General features: G+C 40.2%; 1 protein-coding gene across 5 annotated transcripts in view; it reads right to left on the bottom strand.

Annotated features, from left to right (window-relative positions):
• Positions 1-1,397: 1,397 nt before the first annotated feature.
• RALA (RAS like proto-oncogene A) overlaps positions 1,398-18,185 on the bottom strand; it is a 58,677-nt gene continuing 41,889 nt past the window's right edge. For all 5 annotated transcript variants that reach the window (XM_086395988.1, XM_086395984.1, XM_086395985.1 and 2 more), the window contains 4 exons: positions 13,253-13,405; positions 10,870-11,078; positions 7,025-7,199; positions 1,398-3,374 (listed from right to left, as the gene is read on the bottom strand). In XM_086395988.1, coding sequence (XP_086252114.1) covers positions 3,252-3,374; positions 7,025-7,199; positions 10,870-11,078; positions 13,253-13,366 — 621 coding nt within the window. In that variant the 5' untranslated portion in view covers positions 13,367-13,405 and the 3' untranslated portion in view covers positions 1,398-3,251. The remainder of the gene's footprint in view (positions 3,375-7,024; positions 7,200-10,869; positions 11,079-13,252; positions 13,406-18,185) is intronic.

Raw genomic sequence — 18,185 nt, 5'->3', positions numbered from 1 at the left:
GCCTCTTGGTTCACAGCAACCTCTGCAAGCTCTGAAGGAAATCAGCCTGGGGAAAATCCTGGATGCTTCCCCCCCGTAGTACAGGCCCCTCTATCATTAACTCTATCCTCTCCTCCTTCACCTGCAGGGATTCAGAGCATGGACTTGGGACTGGACTACTTTGTTTCCAATCCGCTAATAATTTTGCCATTTTTTTGGCTCTGGGCAAGTTATTCAACTTAGTTTTTCCATCTGGAAGATAAAGGCTAATGATAGCAAGTACCTCAAAGAGTTAATATTAAAAAATATACAGTATCTTGCATATAGAATGCACTGTTTGCTATTACTCTATGAGTTTACAATCATAAGAAATAGGGTGTCTGGCCCAGGATAAGGAGACCTAGACTTAATCTCTTTTTAAAACTTGCTTTCCTTGTAACACATAGGTACTTTGCTCTGTGTGAATCTCTATACTTGTCCTGAACTCATCATGCCTGTCCTTCCACCTGTTATATTCGCAGCAGTGCCCACAGTAGGTGGTTCATAAGAACCTATCACAAACTAAGGGCATGAATGAAGGCTTCCATTGGTCTGTCCACTCTTGACTTTCAAAGCAATTTGCTAAAGGGGACTTTTAATGATGGATTTTTTTTTTTTAAAGGATTAGTTTGAAAACTGTTAAATTCTGGTAAATGCTTTGATAGTTTTAAATTTTACCTTCCCTTATAAAATTTTGAAAATGACATTCTGATTCACTTTGAGACAACTTAGTCTAACCTTTGTTTAGTATATAATGTTCAACATCATGCCCCTGATTGGTGTTAAGAATGGGTCCACACAGCAAGATTAAAATTATGCCAATTATAAATGTGCTCACTGCTTATGAATTAAGAAATTAAAGTGAATCGGATCTTGAAGGGTTGTGTTCAATGCTGGGGCAGATCATTTCCAGCCCAGGGGCTGTGTGACAGCTAGTAGGCCACTGTTTTCCAGACATCAAATGTGAGTGAATGCCTGAAGTATGATGAGACGGCAGGGGGAGGGGGGATTCCTCCTGCCAGTTTGGAAATGGAGTTGTCTCTGGGGATCAGTCTGATTTACAAAACGAAGATAAAGCTGCCACCTACCCACTCAGGAGTCGAGTAGTATTCGAAAAGTACGTACAATGGAGGACTCTCGTGACAGCAGAAGAGTGCCTTCCATGCAACTGTGCATGTCGGGGCTCTGCCATTTCGGAGCCTTGTTTAAACCTGAGTAATGATGGCCCTGTGACCGAGCACATCTGGCTCAGGACTCTTCTCACACAGAAGTTCCTAAACTGATAGCTCAAAAGACTGAGGTGTTTTCAAGTCTCTGGTAAGGATGCCCAGGTTGAATTTTACATGTTCTACTGTAAACATCAAGTAACACCACAAACATTTAAAAAAAGGAAGTTTATTGGTCTTTAAATGGCTCAAATTGCAAATAAACCAGTCGGGTAGTGGCATCAGCCTAAGACATGTGATGCATCTTTGTCAGTTGGCTTCATAGCACCTCAGTACCCAGGAGAGGAAAGGTCTCAAAGCAAAGTCACGACATTAGTGGTCAGGACCCCTGGTTAAATGAGACTGCAACACGTACACATGGAGACCGCTGGGCCCGCGGGGCAGCGCTTATATGGGGAACTTTAATTCTGCACACGGCACAGCCTATGAAAAGTAGGAAATGAAAGATGTACATCTCAAACCCTTTAGGGACACATATTTAACATGACAAGCTGGATGTAGTATCTAAAGAGTTCAGTTCCTAAATAGCCTATTTGTGTTAACTTTACGGACACATCTGTTACCTGGAATGCCTGAACACATCTTTGACTTGCTGAGATTAAGACTGAGCATAAAGAAAGCAAAACTTTATTGAAACAACTGCCCTAGTCCCATTCCAAAGAAAAGAAAAATCTGATAGTGGTATTTTTCCCATTGAAATTATGTCCCTTCAGTGGGTATGCCGTACAACAGGGACAGAGCCTACTGTTTGGTGGCAAACATGTTTTCTGCACTATCCTCAGGTTTGGCTGTTCGATGTTAACTTTAGGAAAATGTAACTACAGTGTTCTTCATTATGAACACAGACTACAAACACTCCTAGTAACTCCCGCACAGCCAAACTGCAACCTCAGGAAAACAAATTTAGAAGTTAACAGATGGCAAGCACAACTATTTTCCTGAAGTGGTCTAGTGCAAAACGCATTAGCACCGTGGACACTTTTCCTATGCCCTGCTCCAAAGAGATCAAAATCTTAACACATATTCACCACTTGCATAAAAGGATTTCCAGGGATCAGCATCTTAAAGAATAAGGGTTCACTGAGACATACTGAATCCTCATAGTCTAAAATTATCTTACAAGTATATGCTGGTCCTTCATTTTTAAACTACCTTACAGTTAATTAAAAGCAATCAAGGAGCTCTGGAACTTCATTTTCAAGAACCAGAGTATGGCACACATTTTACATTTGGACAGACTCTAGCAGTTATTTCTTGAGCATCTTCTATACAAAAGTTGTCCTCCATCCTGACATATATTCTCTCACCAGGACACGTGGGCAGTGGGCCCACGGCACCATGAGGATGCCAGATACAACCCAGAATGATGTAACCAGGTATCTTTCAGTTTCTAAATTAAGGCATATTAAAAAATTTCCATGTACAAGTTTACACCACTTTTCTAAGTTAATCACCAGGTAATTAATGCAGGTTCACAGATGAATTACTCTCAATTGAACTATATGCAACAATCATGCCAGTCACTTTTTCTTCTATATTTTGCATAACAATGGTTAAAAAAAAAAGTGGTACAGTTTAACTATCATGTTCACAATTGTCATTTCTTTTTCAAGGCAGTAGAAGACCAAGCCATTTTAAAATGATTATAAAATTTAAGCTTTATAATAAACCAGAGGAAGTAGCCTTTCCTCCCATTGTCCACCCCCATTCTCACCTCTCGAACAGTTCAAGAAAGACTGCCGGCAAAACACAAGCGCCCACGCTACATTCAGGACCGTGATAAATGTAGGCAATTATGAAATAAGTTGAACTTTGCTTCTTGGTGAAGCCACACTAATTTCTTTTTAAGTGAATTTGACTTTCAGTGCAGTTCCAATTCATGCTTTTAGAGATACATAACAATTTCCAAAATGTTAAAGTAATTTCAGTCAATTGAGCCTTCAATGGCAAAGCTTATAAATTATATTTATTAGTATGGTCAAGATAAGAAAGGAGTTTGGGCTCTGATTATAAAATGCAGCATCTTTCTCTGATTCTCTTGGCTAAACTTTTCCTCTTCTTTTTTCCATTCTTTTCTTTGCTGTCTTCCATCTTTCTGGCCCGAATTTCCCTCATTAAATCAAAAAATACCTACAAAGAAAACAGAATAGAGCAAGTGGATAATTTGTGCCTGGTACATCTCTGAATCACAGCAGTAAACATTGGGAGTACTATATGAATATTAAAGAGCTCTTCTTTGGGGAGTACAGGGACAGGAAAGTATAGAACTAAAGTCTGCTTCTTCCAAGTACGTTAAAAAAATGGGAAAACAGGAAGATTTTCTGAATTACACTTTAGGGTAAAATCTGCTTACATAATATAACCTAATCTTCCATCTGACTTTTCAACATAAAAATAAAGAAGCACTGCAAGTGATAGCTCCGAAGATGTAACCCAATGGATTACATTTGAGTAATTAATAATTAGCACATATATTTTATCAATTACAATTTTAAAGTAATTTAATAAAATTTTCACTTATTAACCTTTCTTCAGCCCTTTTAAAAATGGAATTTAGAAAGATGGTAACAATAACCCGGTGTACGAGACAGCAAAAGAGACACTGATGTATAGAACAGTCTTATGGACTCTGTGGGAGAGGGAGAGGGTGGGAAGATTTGGGAGAATGACATTGAAACATGTAAAATATCATATAAGAAACGAGTTGCCAGTCTAGGTTCGATGCACGATACTGGATGCTTGGGGCTAGTGCACTGGGATGACCCAGAGGGATGGTATGGGGAGGGAGGAGGGAGGAGGGTTCAGGATGGGGAACACATGTATACCTGTGGTGGATTCATTTTGATATTTGGCAAAACTAATACAATTATGTAAAGTTTAAAAATAAAATAAAATTAAAATAAATAAATAAATAAAAACAGCTGTGGAAAATGACTGCTTCCTTTATTATTTTGATACCAGGCACTAGAAAACAATTGCTTGTTGCACAGTATTTTAGGATTTATCAATTTTTGTCTGTCTAGAAATTGGCAAGTAATGGGAGATATTAGCATAATAATTTAAAAGCTATTAGTGTAATAATTAAAAAGTTCAATATCACTAACAAGTGTCTGTGCATGCATGCATGCTAAGCTGCTTCAGTTGTGTCCGACTCTGTGCAACCCTATGGACTGCAGCCCACCAGGCTCCTCTGTCCATGGGATTCTCCAGGCAAGTGTCTGAGTGCACACTGAGTAGGGCCTGAAGGATGTGGACTCACGCTGTGGCTGAAGAGTTGCTGCACGTTACTTTTCTGCAGCCACTGAGGTGCTTGTGAAAAATGCATCTACCTGGTGGCAGCCACACGTAGTAGATTCTTGCATATCCCCCTGATACACACAGATGTGTGCTTGTGTGCATGATGTGTTTCAAACACAGATGGCAGCAAACTACAGTTACTGCTACTGTTCTATATTTCATTTCTTAATGCTGAAGATCAGCACATTTAGCTCTACCTTCATTTTTAAAAAAATACTTATTTTTGGCCTCCTGGGTCTTCACTGCTGCTCGAAGTTTTCTCTAGCTGTGGTGAGTGGGGACTACTCTTGGTTGCGTTGCACAGGCTTTTCTCACTGCAGTGGGTTCTCTTGTTGGCGAGCACAGGCTCCAGGTGTGCGGGCTTCAGTAGCTGCAGCTCCCAGGCTCAGCAGTTATAGCACACGGGCTTACTTGCTCCGCGGCATTGTGAGATCTTCATGGACCAGGGTTGACCTGTGTCCCCTGCACTGGGAGGCAGTTTCTTATCAACTGTACCACCAGGGAAGTTCTCTTCATTTTTTTTTAATGGCTGTACAATATTTCATTATATGGATGCACCAGCCTTTAAAATAGTCTGTTATTGGACACTTTGATATTTCCAGTCTTTTGTTTCTACAGATAATGCTTCAGTGACTACTGCTACATGGATGTATGACTTTATATAAATTTTAGAACTTGAATTGGTGGGGTCATAATTTTGATAATTACCAAATTGCCCTTCTACGAACATATGAGAGTTCCTTTTCCCTCCTCCCCATACTCCTGTCAACAGTATTATTATCAGTCTTGTTGCTTTATTCCCCAATGTAACAGGTAAGAAAAAAGTCCTATTTTTAAACTGTGCTTCCTATTATAAGTTAGACTAAGCCGCTTTTAAACTTTAAAGTAATTTGTAGTTCTCTTTTATTACAAGGGTGTCTATATTTTTTGACTGTCTTCCCATTGGGTTGCTGGTCTTTTTCTCACTGTCCTGTGATAACTCTGACAACGTGCATGACTGTACTTTCCCCGGGCCTCTGATGCCAGCAGGTGACACCACAGGACTGCTGCAAGCCTCAGAGCCGGACAGTTACTGTTCACCTCTCCTCCCTACTCCCCTTAGTTCAAATAGGTTTTAGTGTGTGTTCTACCATCTGCTCCAGATATTAAACAGGAGGAAACAAAGTATATATATGCTATGATACTGTTCTGTGGTGCCTTTCAAAACCCCATACACACTGAATCTTAAACTATATTTCATTAGTATTTTGAAAAACATTTGCTGTAACTAGCGGAAACTGGTTCACTGAGTAGAACTTTTGTAGCATGTTGTAAAGATATCCTGGACTTAGAGGAATCTGACTGTGTGACTGGAAAAAAAAAAAGTGAGCTTAAAATGACAATGCCTTTAAACCTACAGTAAACAGGCAGAAAGAACCTCTAAACTTTTAACATCATGATTTCTGGACCAGGGTTATGGATCTCGACACAGCAGACTAGTCCACAAACACCTGCAGACACCTAGGGCAGCGTCAAGTGCGGTCCACCACCCCACCTGCACACCCAGGAGCTAACGAGACCTGCAAATTCTTAGGACTGACCCCAGAGCAAATGAATCCAAGTCTCTGGAGAAGACCCAGGAACCTGTGTTTATCAGGCTTTATAGGCAATCCTTCTGCATGTTAGTTTTTCTGAGGCACCTGTAGGGCTGAGATACTCGGGGACTGAAAAGGTCTCCCTGGAAGGGCTCCCCCCCCAGAGCTGCTCCAGCCCCACCAGCAGGCTTCCTGAATGCTGACAGTGGTGTCAGGGGGAGGGGGGGCGGTGGTGGGCAGCTGAACGGCACCTGGGAAGGCTCCAAAGTGTTCCTCACCTGGTCTCTAGGAAGGGCCCAGCTGCACAAAGTGCAAAGATGAGGGAAGAGGGCAGAGGAGCTCTCTTTCCCTTGGGTGGAGAGGGGGGTGAGGGGGTGGAGAACAGAAGTGGAGGGTGGGGAGTGCAGCTGTGGTGACAGAGATTTCAAAACCCTCTCCCTCCGGGCTCCTTCATCTTGGGAGCCACCTTCACTTGGGAGAACTTAAGTGGGGATGGGCAGGTGTCAGCGCAGACATTCTCCAGCCAATCAGGAAAAGAAAAGGAAAGAAAAAAGAAAAGAAAAGATTCTCCAGCCAATCAGGAAAAGAAAAGGAAAGAAGAAAATAAAATATTCTCCAGCCACAGGAAAAGAAAAGGAAAAAAAGAAAAAAGAGGAGGGATTCAAGTCAGGAATCTGGCCAGTGCTTTGCTGTGGCTGTCTCGTGTTTTTGCACCCTTTGGGAACCTAAGGACAAGGTGAAGTCAAGAAAGTCCTAACAGCGTACTTGAGCATTCAGGGCTGATAAACATCAACGTGTATTAAATTTCTCTCTGAAAGTCTCAACAGAATCTCTAGACACAGATGGAGCCGAGTTAAGCAAATCAACCTGTTTTAACACGATGTTGTGGTGAGGAGGGTCCCCTTTTACCTTGTCGACATTGGCCCGCGTCTTGGCAGATGTTTCCACATAGTTAACATTCCACTGATCGGCTCTTGTTTTTGCCTCTTCTACGGAAACCTGCCTTTTATCTTCCAAATCTGATTTGTTTCCAACGAGCAGAAATGGAACATTCTCATCTTCTTTTACTCTTAAAATCTGCTCCCTGGATAAGAGGAAATGAGCAAGAAATATCTCTATGTGTTAAAATAACCAATAACGCATGCAGGCATTTATTTATGCTTCTTAGCAATGAACTCATTTATTACATGGGAGGAAACAAGCAGCATGTCTTCCTTTATCTACCCTCAATCATTTGAGCTTCACGTTCACTTCATTGATGGAGGAAAAATACACCAAGGAAGAGTACAAATATGGCAGTAGAGGCATGAAGTGAAAGTATCAAATGCAACTTCATTCTAAATGCCTTGTTTTTAAAACCTTTTTTACGTTCTGAGAATCTCAGATGGGATCTTAGTTCCCCAATCAGGGGCTGAACCTGCACCCCCTGCAGTGGAAGTACAGAATCTTAACCACTGGACTGTCAGGGAAGTCCCTCTAAAGGCTTTTTCAAAACAAACTCTTTACATTAGAATGATTTCAGATTTACAGAGAAGGTGTGAAGAGAGGACAGAGATCCTGCATGTCCCCACGCCCAGATTCTCCATTGTCAACACACTTGATCACAATTTATGAAGTACTACTGATACAAATATACCTTGTTACACTGCAGTTAGCTTTACTGTGCTCTGCAGATACTGCTTTCTCTTTTGTAACAGACTGAAGGGCTGTAGTCGCCCTGTGTCCAGCTAGTCTATCGGTGCCACTTTCCCAACGGCATTTGTTCACTTTGTGTCACTCTGTCACACTTTGGTAATTCTCACAATATGTTAAACTTTCCCATTATCATTAAATTTGTTAGGGTCATCAGTGACCTTTGTGATGACTATAATCATTACCGGCATTTTTGCTTAAAGTGATGCTCCCTTTGGAGTTGGAGGGACAATTATAGAATTTTAGAATAGAAAAGCACCTTTACAAACTGGTCAAGCTTCATTTTTATCTTGAGGAAAGTGAGAACCACAAAAAGCAACAGGGTTTTCTAACATTTCTATCGAACCCTTATAAGCACTGTAAGTTATATGCTAGCAACTGTGCCAAACGTGGGTATCAGGGATACTGAAATGGGTAAGAAATGGGTTCTGCTCTCAAGTGTTTTTACCTTGTCAGGAAAAACACACAGCATACAGAAATCAATCTCAGTGTCAGAGTGTGGTGAGTGTGCTACTGGGGCTGTGCAGAGTACATCACAAACACCGATGAGGAAACAGTGGATTCTGCCTTCGTGATAGGAGGCCCAGGAAGGCTACATTTAGGAGCTGACAATTATTAGAGAAATGCAAGTCAAAACTATACTGATGTACCACCTCACACCAGTCAGAATGGCCATTACTAAAAAGTCTACAAATAGCAAATGCTGGAGAGGGCACGGAGAAACAGGAGTCCTCTTCCACTGCTGGTGGGAACGCAAATCTGTGCAGTCGTTGTGGAAAACAGTACGGAAGGTCCTCAGAAAACTAAGAATTACCATATGATCCAGCAACCCCACTCCCAGACATATATCCAGACAAAACTCTAATTCAAAAAGATACATGTGCCCCAGTGTTCTTAGCAGCACTAGTCGCAATAGCAAAGACACAGAAACAGCCTAAGTGTCCATCAACAGATGAGTGAATGCATAAAGAAGATATGGTGCCTATAAAATGGACTACTACTCAGCCATAAGAAAGAATGAAATGATGCCATTTGCAGCAACGTGGATGCAACTAGAGACGATCATACCACGTGAAGCAAGTCAGAAAGAGAAATCCCACATGGTATCACTTATGTATGGAGTCTAAAATATGACATAAATGAACTTATCTATGAAAAAAGACTCACAGACATAGAAGAGAGGCTTAGGGTTGCCAAGGAGGAATGGGTTGGGGGAGTTTGGGATAAGCAGATGCAAACTATTACATGTAAAATGGATACACAACAAGGTCCCACTGGATAGCACAGAGAACTACACTCAAAGCCTATGATAAACCATAATGGAAAAGAAAAAGAAAAAAAAAAATTAGGTATGTAAAACTGAATCACTTTGCTATATAGCTGAAATTAACATGTCATTGTAAATCAACCATACTTCAATAAAAAATTTTTAAAAATCAACTACAATAAAAAAATTAAGAAGAGGAGCTGACATTGTGCTACACTTTGCAGGTCAGATCATGTGGAGTGCCTACTATTCTATTACCATTCAAACCACCTTAAAAATGGCTTTCCTACTGCTGGTCAGTTACCAGGAACATTTTTTATTTATGGGAAGGGCAACACATTGGAGGTAGGACAGAATGAATGATTCACTTATTTTCTGTAATAGCAACAGCCCAAGACTTTTTCTCTTGGCATAAAAATACCTCATTCCCTTGAGATACCACTTTGGCTTTGGTGACTATGGTGACAAAATGTATTCCATTACTTAGAACAGAATCTGCTACAGAATAAGCACTCAAATATTTTTTGAAAGAATGAATAAGCACTGACACGAAACTTTCAGTATGTCTCCCAGGGTTACAAGTTACCAGAATCTGCCACTCTTTGCACTTTATCACGTACAAAAAACTTTTCCTTACAGAAACCAACAAACTTAATTTTACAAATAACTTTACATTTCCTAGGTTTCTCAGTGACATGCTCTTTTGCAAAGAAGGTTCTCTTAGAATCTTTTGAGTTCCTGGGACTTTCACGTATACATGACGAGGAATGCTTTGTGTAAGCCCTGGTTCAGTTTCCTGCCCAAACACTAGGGATGACGTCTTTCCTCATCTTTGGAAATCCTTGTTGTCCTTCAAGGTTATCTAGCTCTTGAAGGCCTCCAACTCCTCTCCTCTCTTGGATCCCCTATAACAATCGCTGTCCATATCTTCTTTATCACTAACACTGGGTTTCATGCCTTATTCAACTCAGCTGTGTGAACGTTGAAAACAGAGGATATATTATATGCTTCTTTTGTGCCTGCCCCCCACACCAAAGCAGACCACGTGTATGTGGTAATAATAATAATAATAATTTTATTATTATGTGGTAATAAAATAAAAATACATAAAGAATATTTGTTTTTATTCATGCTGTATTTATGACACTACTCAAGAACTTATTTATGCTATATTTGTCTTATGTATAGAGAGAACATCTCTCCCCTTTTTCACTTCCCCAATCCCCTGCCCCAAATCAAGTGGAGGACAGATTTCGATTAAACAAACAGTAAATAAGATATTAAAAAGATTGTATAACAAGACAGTGTGTCAATCTATGGTGGTATTATTTCCACTAAAAGTTCAGTGTGTGTTATCAAAGTGTCTACACTGTGAGGAGGATGGCGACGTGCCTGCTGGGCACGACACAGGTTCCGAGACACCCGTGACTAACACAGAAAGACTCAGAATCTGGGTCATAGATCCGTTATGGGATCCAGGCATCTGCTTTTACGGCAGCAGTAGTACTGTACTCCAAAGGGAAATACTTCAGTAACACATAAGGAGACTCTGCGTATGCAGGCTGTCACACACTCAGGCTGCACTGCAGCTGGCGCTGGCAGAGCTGGCTGTGAGGTTAGGTACAGTGCACTGAATATGTGGGTACAAGCGCACAGAGGACAGAGTCACACTGATGTCAGAGAGGGACTAAACACGGTTAGAGGGAAAGACAACCAGGTTAAGAGCCTCTAGCTGTCCACTCGTTGCTGAGGAGGCAGTTGTTCTGCAGTGTCATGACACGACTCCCTGACATACCTGAAGTCGGCTGTGGCTGCAAAGGATTCCATTTCTGTAATGGAGAAGACACAGAGGAAGCCCTCGCCGCTGCGGAAGTAGTTATCTCTAATGGCAGCGTAGTCTTCTTGCCCAGCTGTGTCCAGGATGTCAATCTGCACTTCCTCCCCGTCCAGCACCACCTTCTTCCGATAGCTGTCGGCTTTGGTCGGCTCGTAGTCCTCCACAAACTGGGAATGAGGAAAAGCACTTCCATTTCTAAATCATCTTCACTTTTCAAAGGTTCTTATTTTGAAATACAGATTCACATGAAGGTGCCAAAATAGTACTGAGAAGCCACATGTAACCTTCATTAAGTTTTCCCTAGTGGTAAAAGCTACATTCGTTTAAATTTCCTTTGTAGACAATTCAGAGGTCTTTTCTTTTACAAAAAGTGGAGGTTGAACAGCTCTAGGTCATTGACAGCTTGAAAACCATGACTCTTTTCTGCCTTAAAATGTTATACCTGCAAAAACTATTACATAGGTATTTTATCAAATGTTTAAGAATCCTTTTTTGTGACTCCAAATATAAATTTTCAAGTCAGAATTGTAGAAAATGACTTCAAAGTAAGTCAATATTTAGGTAAGGATTGAAAGTATGGCTAAATCTTTTCTTTCTCCAAAATGAACCGAGTCAAAAAAGTGCCTTATACCACTCTGTAGAATGTCAAATCTTGAACTTTGAGATTTTCCCCCAGTCTTCCCATTTTTAAAAATAGCACAATTAAACAACTTTACAATTGTACTTCTAACTTTTACTCTCTAAATCTCACCTTGATATTTTTGATCAGTGTATCATTGTTGGTGTGTGTGTATATAGATATACACACATACTTTTGTGGGCTTTTAATTAGTTCCTATAAATATTTATCTGATATCTTATTTATTTGCTCAATGTCTAAATTCCCATACTAGAATTTAACCCCTGGGGGCAGGGACCTTGACCAGTCTATTCATCAATGTCTCCTCAAAGCCTAGAAGAGTGTCTGGTATATGGAGACACTCAACAAATATTTACTGAAAAATCAAACACAGTGTATTTGTAACTGTAAAAGATATAGAACATTCTACCATAATTACATGCTATTATTTCACAAATATAAAATATTTATAAACATTTATGAATATTTAATGGATATATTCAGTTATTGTATCTGATAATATTATGACTATTAAATGAAAGCTTAACCATTCATCAAACATCAGACATATGAACATTCTTACTTTTGACTGCCTTACTGTCAAGAAGGGTACTGACTTCAGGATTAATTTAAAGAAAAGCAGCTATTCAGGTGACTAGTATGAAGAACAGAACTGAATAGATAAATTAGCAATTCCATTTAAAATACCATTTCAATTTTCCCCCTCCAAATTGTTTAAGCAGGACAACTGGAGGATTTAAGTGTTCTGTGTGAGAAGAAATTAATACAATATTGTAAATCAACAATAAAATTTTTTAAAAAATTTCTGTGTGTATGAAAGAAATGCTGATGAGCAGGCAATGAAAAGAGACATTGGGTGATAAAAAATCTGCAGGATATTTTTCTCAGAAGACTAGGTTTAACACTGAGTTACTCATCAGAGGTCACTCTACATGGGCAGGTTGGGTAACTTCTGCTTTCTCATCTGTAAAATGAGGATACCACTACCTACCACACAAGACTGTTGTGAGGACCAGGTAAGAAAGAGTAACCATAAATCCTTACTTCTATTTGGGAGGCAGAAGAATTGAGGATAAATGCTAAAATTTGATTAGCAACTCAAATCATTTAGCCTTAATAACAATGCTCTATGGAAAAAATACATTGCTGTATATACGCTGAGACCTTAACTTTGGGGCCATAAAGTCTAATACAAATACATGCACACAAATCTATAACCTGTTAAGTAATTTTATTTCGGGGACACAGCCTTCACCTGCTTAGTGGTGACTGTAGTACCAGGCCAAATATATAATAAATTACTGATTGTTTTCATTGAGTTATTAAAGGATATATATATGTTATATATATATATTATATATGTTGACCTCAAGTCTCAACTAGGTACTATATCTACCAGTTCTATTAATTCAAGGTGGGTCTCACTATTAAGACACTAAAAATTAAAATTAAAAAAAGGCACATATTGCTCAGAGAAAGGTACTGTTTTCACTTTTGTTCTGTTTTTTAAAAGCATACGTTTTTAAGGACCTTGAATTCTCAACTTGGTAAATCAAGCTGCATACAAATGTTGGCTCTGAATTTAAAACCAGGAAAAAAATGATCAGTAGCTTTCAAAGACTCAAACACAACCAAAGCTAAGCTAGAGAAATACTCTCTGAAAGCCCAAACTTTGACATCCATGATACAATCAGCACTTACCTCATCATACATGAACTGCAGAGTCAGAGCAGACTTGCCCACACCACCACTGCCCACCATGATGACTTTGTGTAAGGCCAAAGAATTCTGACCCTTGGGCTTATTTGCAGCCATCTTGTGTCACAGAGTTTTCACCAAAGGATTAAGAAGAATCTAAAAAGAATGAAAGAACAAGTAATGCTCAATACATTCTTTGTCAGAATTCCAGTGTATGAAAGAGATATGAAGTCCTTAGGCTTCAAGTTACTAGTTCCCATTCTGCTAGGATTTTAAACAGATGGCAAATGAAGTATGCTCATTTGTGGGAAGAACCACTTATCAGAAAACACCATGGCAATAAGACAAGTATATGACTCAAGGGCATTTCTCTTATAATAGTTTTCAGTCATGAGTTTGCTGACCGAAAGTGAAAACTTCCCAGGACAACCACATGCTGACAGTAATGGAGTATTAGCTGTACAAGAATATGGTCATGCAGATTACAAAGCAGGCTGAACGATCACTTTGTTTCCACATTAATCTCTGTTGGCAATAACTAAAGAGACGTTTCTTCTAACTTCAGAAAAGAAACCACATCCTGACAACTTGGAAGTTGAAGTATAAGTAGAATCTAACACTGTGCACTCAATTCCCGAGGATCGTGTTGCTGGAACACCTGCATATACTGTGATGGGATGGGTAACCTAACTTAAATACATGAATCAGCGTGCCCTCACTTTCCTTAGCACATGCATTTGTTTACCACATTTGTGTGCTCAGTGCAGAAAGACCAGGTTCCCCCAGAAGCTGGAGTGGTGATGCACACCAATGGTACCCAGTTACCTTCGGTCATGGTTACCAGTCCTTAGAAAAAGAGGCGGTGACATCAGAGCAAACACTGAGTCTGTGTGGAGGCCCATGCAAAGAGACTTTTTGTTTTTAGAGGTTGGAGGGGGGTTCCTTCTTTAGAGGTACCTTCTCAGCATCTCTGACTTGTTTCGGTCACAGCACACCTTTCACAAGCTGCAACTCGCAGGAACACCCCTCACGCTGCCCACTTCTCCATCTCATGCTCATTCATCTCGCCCAGTCTGGCTGCATCAGACCCACACTGGTCTCCCTTGATTCTTCATGTGCTCTTCTCTGCCTCCTGGCCTTTATCATGCCGTTTCCTCCATTTGGCATATTCTTGGCTAACTCCTCTGAGTTTTGAGGTTTTGGCTTACCCGAAACTCTCAACCTAAACTAGGCTCTTCCCTGCTCTGTGCTCACATGGTACATGATACCTTTCCTTCATGACCATTACCACGAGCTGAAACTGCTCAAGTGTGCTCTTCCTAATAGAGGTCTTCTTCCTAAAATACTGGAAGCAACTTGAGTATGGGCGCTATGTCTGCTGGTTTACTTGGCAACATCAGTACATGTGTGTCAAATGAACAAACAAATGTCGGAGTCTGACTTAACCTGGGGAGTGCTTTGGATGGTACTGGTATAAAGCAGTTACTGCTACTAGAGATTCCATCACAAGTTCAGGTGAGGACAGTCTGCTTTGGGTTTGTGCTCCACACACTGGTTGTGCAGGGCACCCAAGAGCTGGGTGCTGCTCAGGCCGCCCCAGAAATCATGCCCATATTCCTATCTGCCCAATATAGAAAAGTCTTAAGGAAAAAAAAAAAACAAAACCCAAATCTTGCTATCCATATAACAGGAATAAGTTGAGACATATTTGAGTCACAGCATACCTTTCACAAGCTGTAACTTGTGAGCATAACTGAGATCACACTATATACGCAATTTTTGATCCTATTATTATGTCATAAACATTTTTTAGTAGAGGCAACCTGAACTGTGACGCGTATGATAAGGAATCCACATTTGGAGGCTAACAGTTCAATTTAACTCAATAAACAAGGATTGAGTCTCTCTTTTTCCTGGACACCGAGGACAAAATCATTGGATTCTAAATGATTACCACTGCTCAGAAACAGTGAACATTAATAGTGTACTTCAGATAAGTAGAAGTCTAAAAGACACCTCATCTAAGAAAGCTTATGGAGCATGCTGTTGCTGGCATTCCTAATGAAGGCAGGAAATGACTTACTTCTCACTCTTATGATCTTCACTTGCTAGAAGCTGTAATCACTTCATGGCTACGTAACTACCATTTTATTTTTAAAACAGTTATACCACAAGAGCTGAGGGTGTTACTGTATCAATTAATATTCTAAGAGTTGAGTATGTATGCTTTTAAAGCAAAAAATTAGTTAGCAGTTAGACCAACTGGGTTAAAACACTTTCCCTTTCAGAAAAATTTACAATTCAGTCTGTGACTTAAAAAATGCAGAGATTCCCAAAGACATTTTCCCAAAGTGCAAACATTCCTCAGTAACTATGAGGTGCAGATCCCTTACTTTTAAAAGGCTATCCAGGAAATGATCCCACCAAGGAGACACTCCTCAGCCCCAATGAAACAAACCTGGCTTTCCACAGCTCAGGTCCCAGTCCCTGGTCTAGATGTTGGAGCCGAAGACAACACACACAGAAACAGACTCTCCCACTGGTGGCAAGTGCGCCGGAGAGCACAGGGGCACCGGGCCAGACAGTGGGGACGGGCTGCTTTAACCAGGACGCCCAAGGGTGACTCCTGTGATGAGGCAGCGTTTGAGCTGAGATCTGAATTTTATAAAGACACCAGCCAGCTCTGAGGGAAGAGCACTCTAGACACAGGGAAAGAGGTCCAAGACAGGAGAGGGTGTGCCACGTTCTCGGGGCCAGACGAAGGCCAGAGTAGATGGAGTCTACGAGTATCAGGGAGCGTAAACAGGAGGTGAGACAGAGAGAGAGCAGAGACTAACTCATAAAAAGCCTTGAAGGCCATGGAAAAGTGTTTGATTATAACTGTAATGGGAAGCCTCTGGAGAGGGTGTAAGCAAGACTGTGACATAATTTCATCTATTTTTAAAGATTACCATGGCTGGTGTGTAGAGAATGAATGGAAGAGGTGCAAGGGCTGAAAGCACAGGAATCTCTCCCACAGGCCATGACTAAGTTTGGCAGATGGAGGCTGCCAGTGACCTGGGGAAAAGTCATTTCATCAATGAGATAGAAACCACAGCCGAATGGCTTGGGTTGAGGAGAAAACAGAAGGTGCAGAAACAAACTCTGAAGACAAATGGAGAAACTGGGCCATAGATGAACACAGATTTTAGTGTAGGTTGCTTCTTAAATATTCTTAAGGGATATGACAACCATTTAGAAGAGGCAGAAATTAATGATGAAGAAGAGACCGTGCCTCTAGGAGCAAAGTGACCATTAGTTGCAGACCAGAGGAGTAGGGGCCCAGGGCACACAAGAGCAGGGACACTGCCTCCTTCATACCAGGTGTGGTGGTAAAGCAAGACATACAGACTGCAGGTAGATCTGGCTATTTATTTAACTGCATCTGTATTTCCTCAATGAAATATGACTCACAGAGCAATTTAGTGAGGGAGTTGGAATTTAAAAGTAAGCCTGTCTAGATAAGATCAATGGAACATTGATCAGGATATACAGAAATAGATCCAAGTACAGACTATAGTTTAGTGTGTAATAAAGGTGGCGTTTCAAGTGGAGAGTGGGGGAAGGAAGCATGGAGGATAATTCACATGGTAATGGGACAACTGGTGAGCTCTGGGGGAAAAAAAAAAAACTGTTAAGTGTATCAGAGGTTTAAATGACACAATGAAATCACGAAAGCACCAGAAAAAAAAAAATCCCACAAAATTTCCGTTTTATAATCTTAGAATGGGAAAGGCATAAAGTACTATCTAAAACCCAAGTCATAAAATAACTTTGATAAGTTTTACTACTTAGAACAATTTCTATGTGACAAAAACGTCTATAAGCAGAATAAAAAGATAAACGGAGGCAAATATTTTGTGATCCATTTCAGAGAGGTAATTTCTCGATATAAAAAGTTACTACAAATAAAATCAATAAGATACAAATGGCTCTAGTAGGTTCAACCTTGCTTATAAAAGAAATACAAATAATAATCTTAATAATAATCTAATTGATGGAGACTCAATTGTTTTACCCATCAGATTGCTATTAATATGTTTGCAAGGACCAGTAAACTATTGCCTCCTTGGTCTACTTTCTATATGGTCTGTGGCTAAGAATGGCTTTACGTTTTTAAAGGGTTGTAAACAAAAGAAAACTAAGAAGAATATGCAACAGAGAACGTGGACAGCAAGTCTAAATAATCTTTTCTTTCCTCTCATCTACAGAAAAAGCTTGTTCCTTCCTGGCAGACAAACAGGCACATTCCTTCTCTGCAGTGGAAGTATAAACGGGAAACACGAGCTAATTAGTAACCACAGGAAAAGTTTGTGTTGCTGTTGTTTAGTTGCTAAGTCGTGTCCAACTCTTCTGCGACCTCGTGGACTGCAGCTTGCCAGGTCCTCTGTCCAGGCAAGAGTACTTCAGTGGGCTGCCATTTCTTCCTCCAGGGGAACTTTCTGACCCAGGGATTGAACCTCTGTCTCCTGCGTTGGCAGGCAAGCTGTTTACCACTGAGTCTCCAGGGAAGCCCACACAGAAAAACAGATGCTCTTTACCCACTGATACAGAGAGAGCCAAAATATACTGGTAAAGTGAAAAAAGATAAGATACAGAACAATACACCTTGTAAGCTATGAACTGCATAAAAAGATGAGAAAAAGGGGATTTAGAAGTTCACTTGTTTATCTACCTGAAAGAATATAAAAAATGGTAACCCAGGGTTGCCTGTGAGAATGGAAACTAAGTCACTGGTGAACAGACCTGGGATAAAGGCATTTGGCTAACCACCATTTTGATTTTTGTATAATGTGAACATACAACTTGTTTTTAAAATCAAAATTAGTCATACAATAAACTAATAACGTAAATCTGCTTATTTCCCACGTCCACTTGGTAAAAATATTATTAACTA

Source organism: Bos grunniens, chromosome 4 (assembly GCF_055505025.1).
Source record: "Bos grunniens cultivar Pamir isolate PY7600 chromosome 4, Bosgru_T2T1.0, whole genome shotgun sequence".
NCBI lineage: Eukaryota > Metazoa > Chordata > Mammalia > Artiodactyla > Bovidae > Bos > Bos grunniens.
The sequence above is the reverse complement of the archived record's forward strand: the minus strand, read 5'-3'. Positions and strand labels throughout refer to the sequence as shown.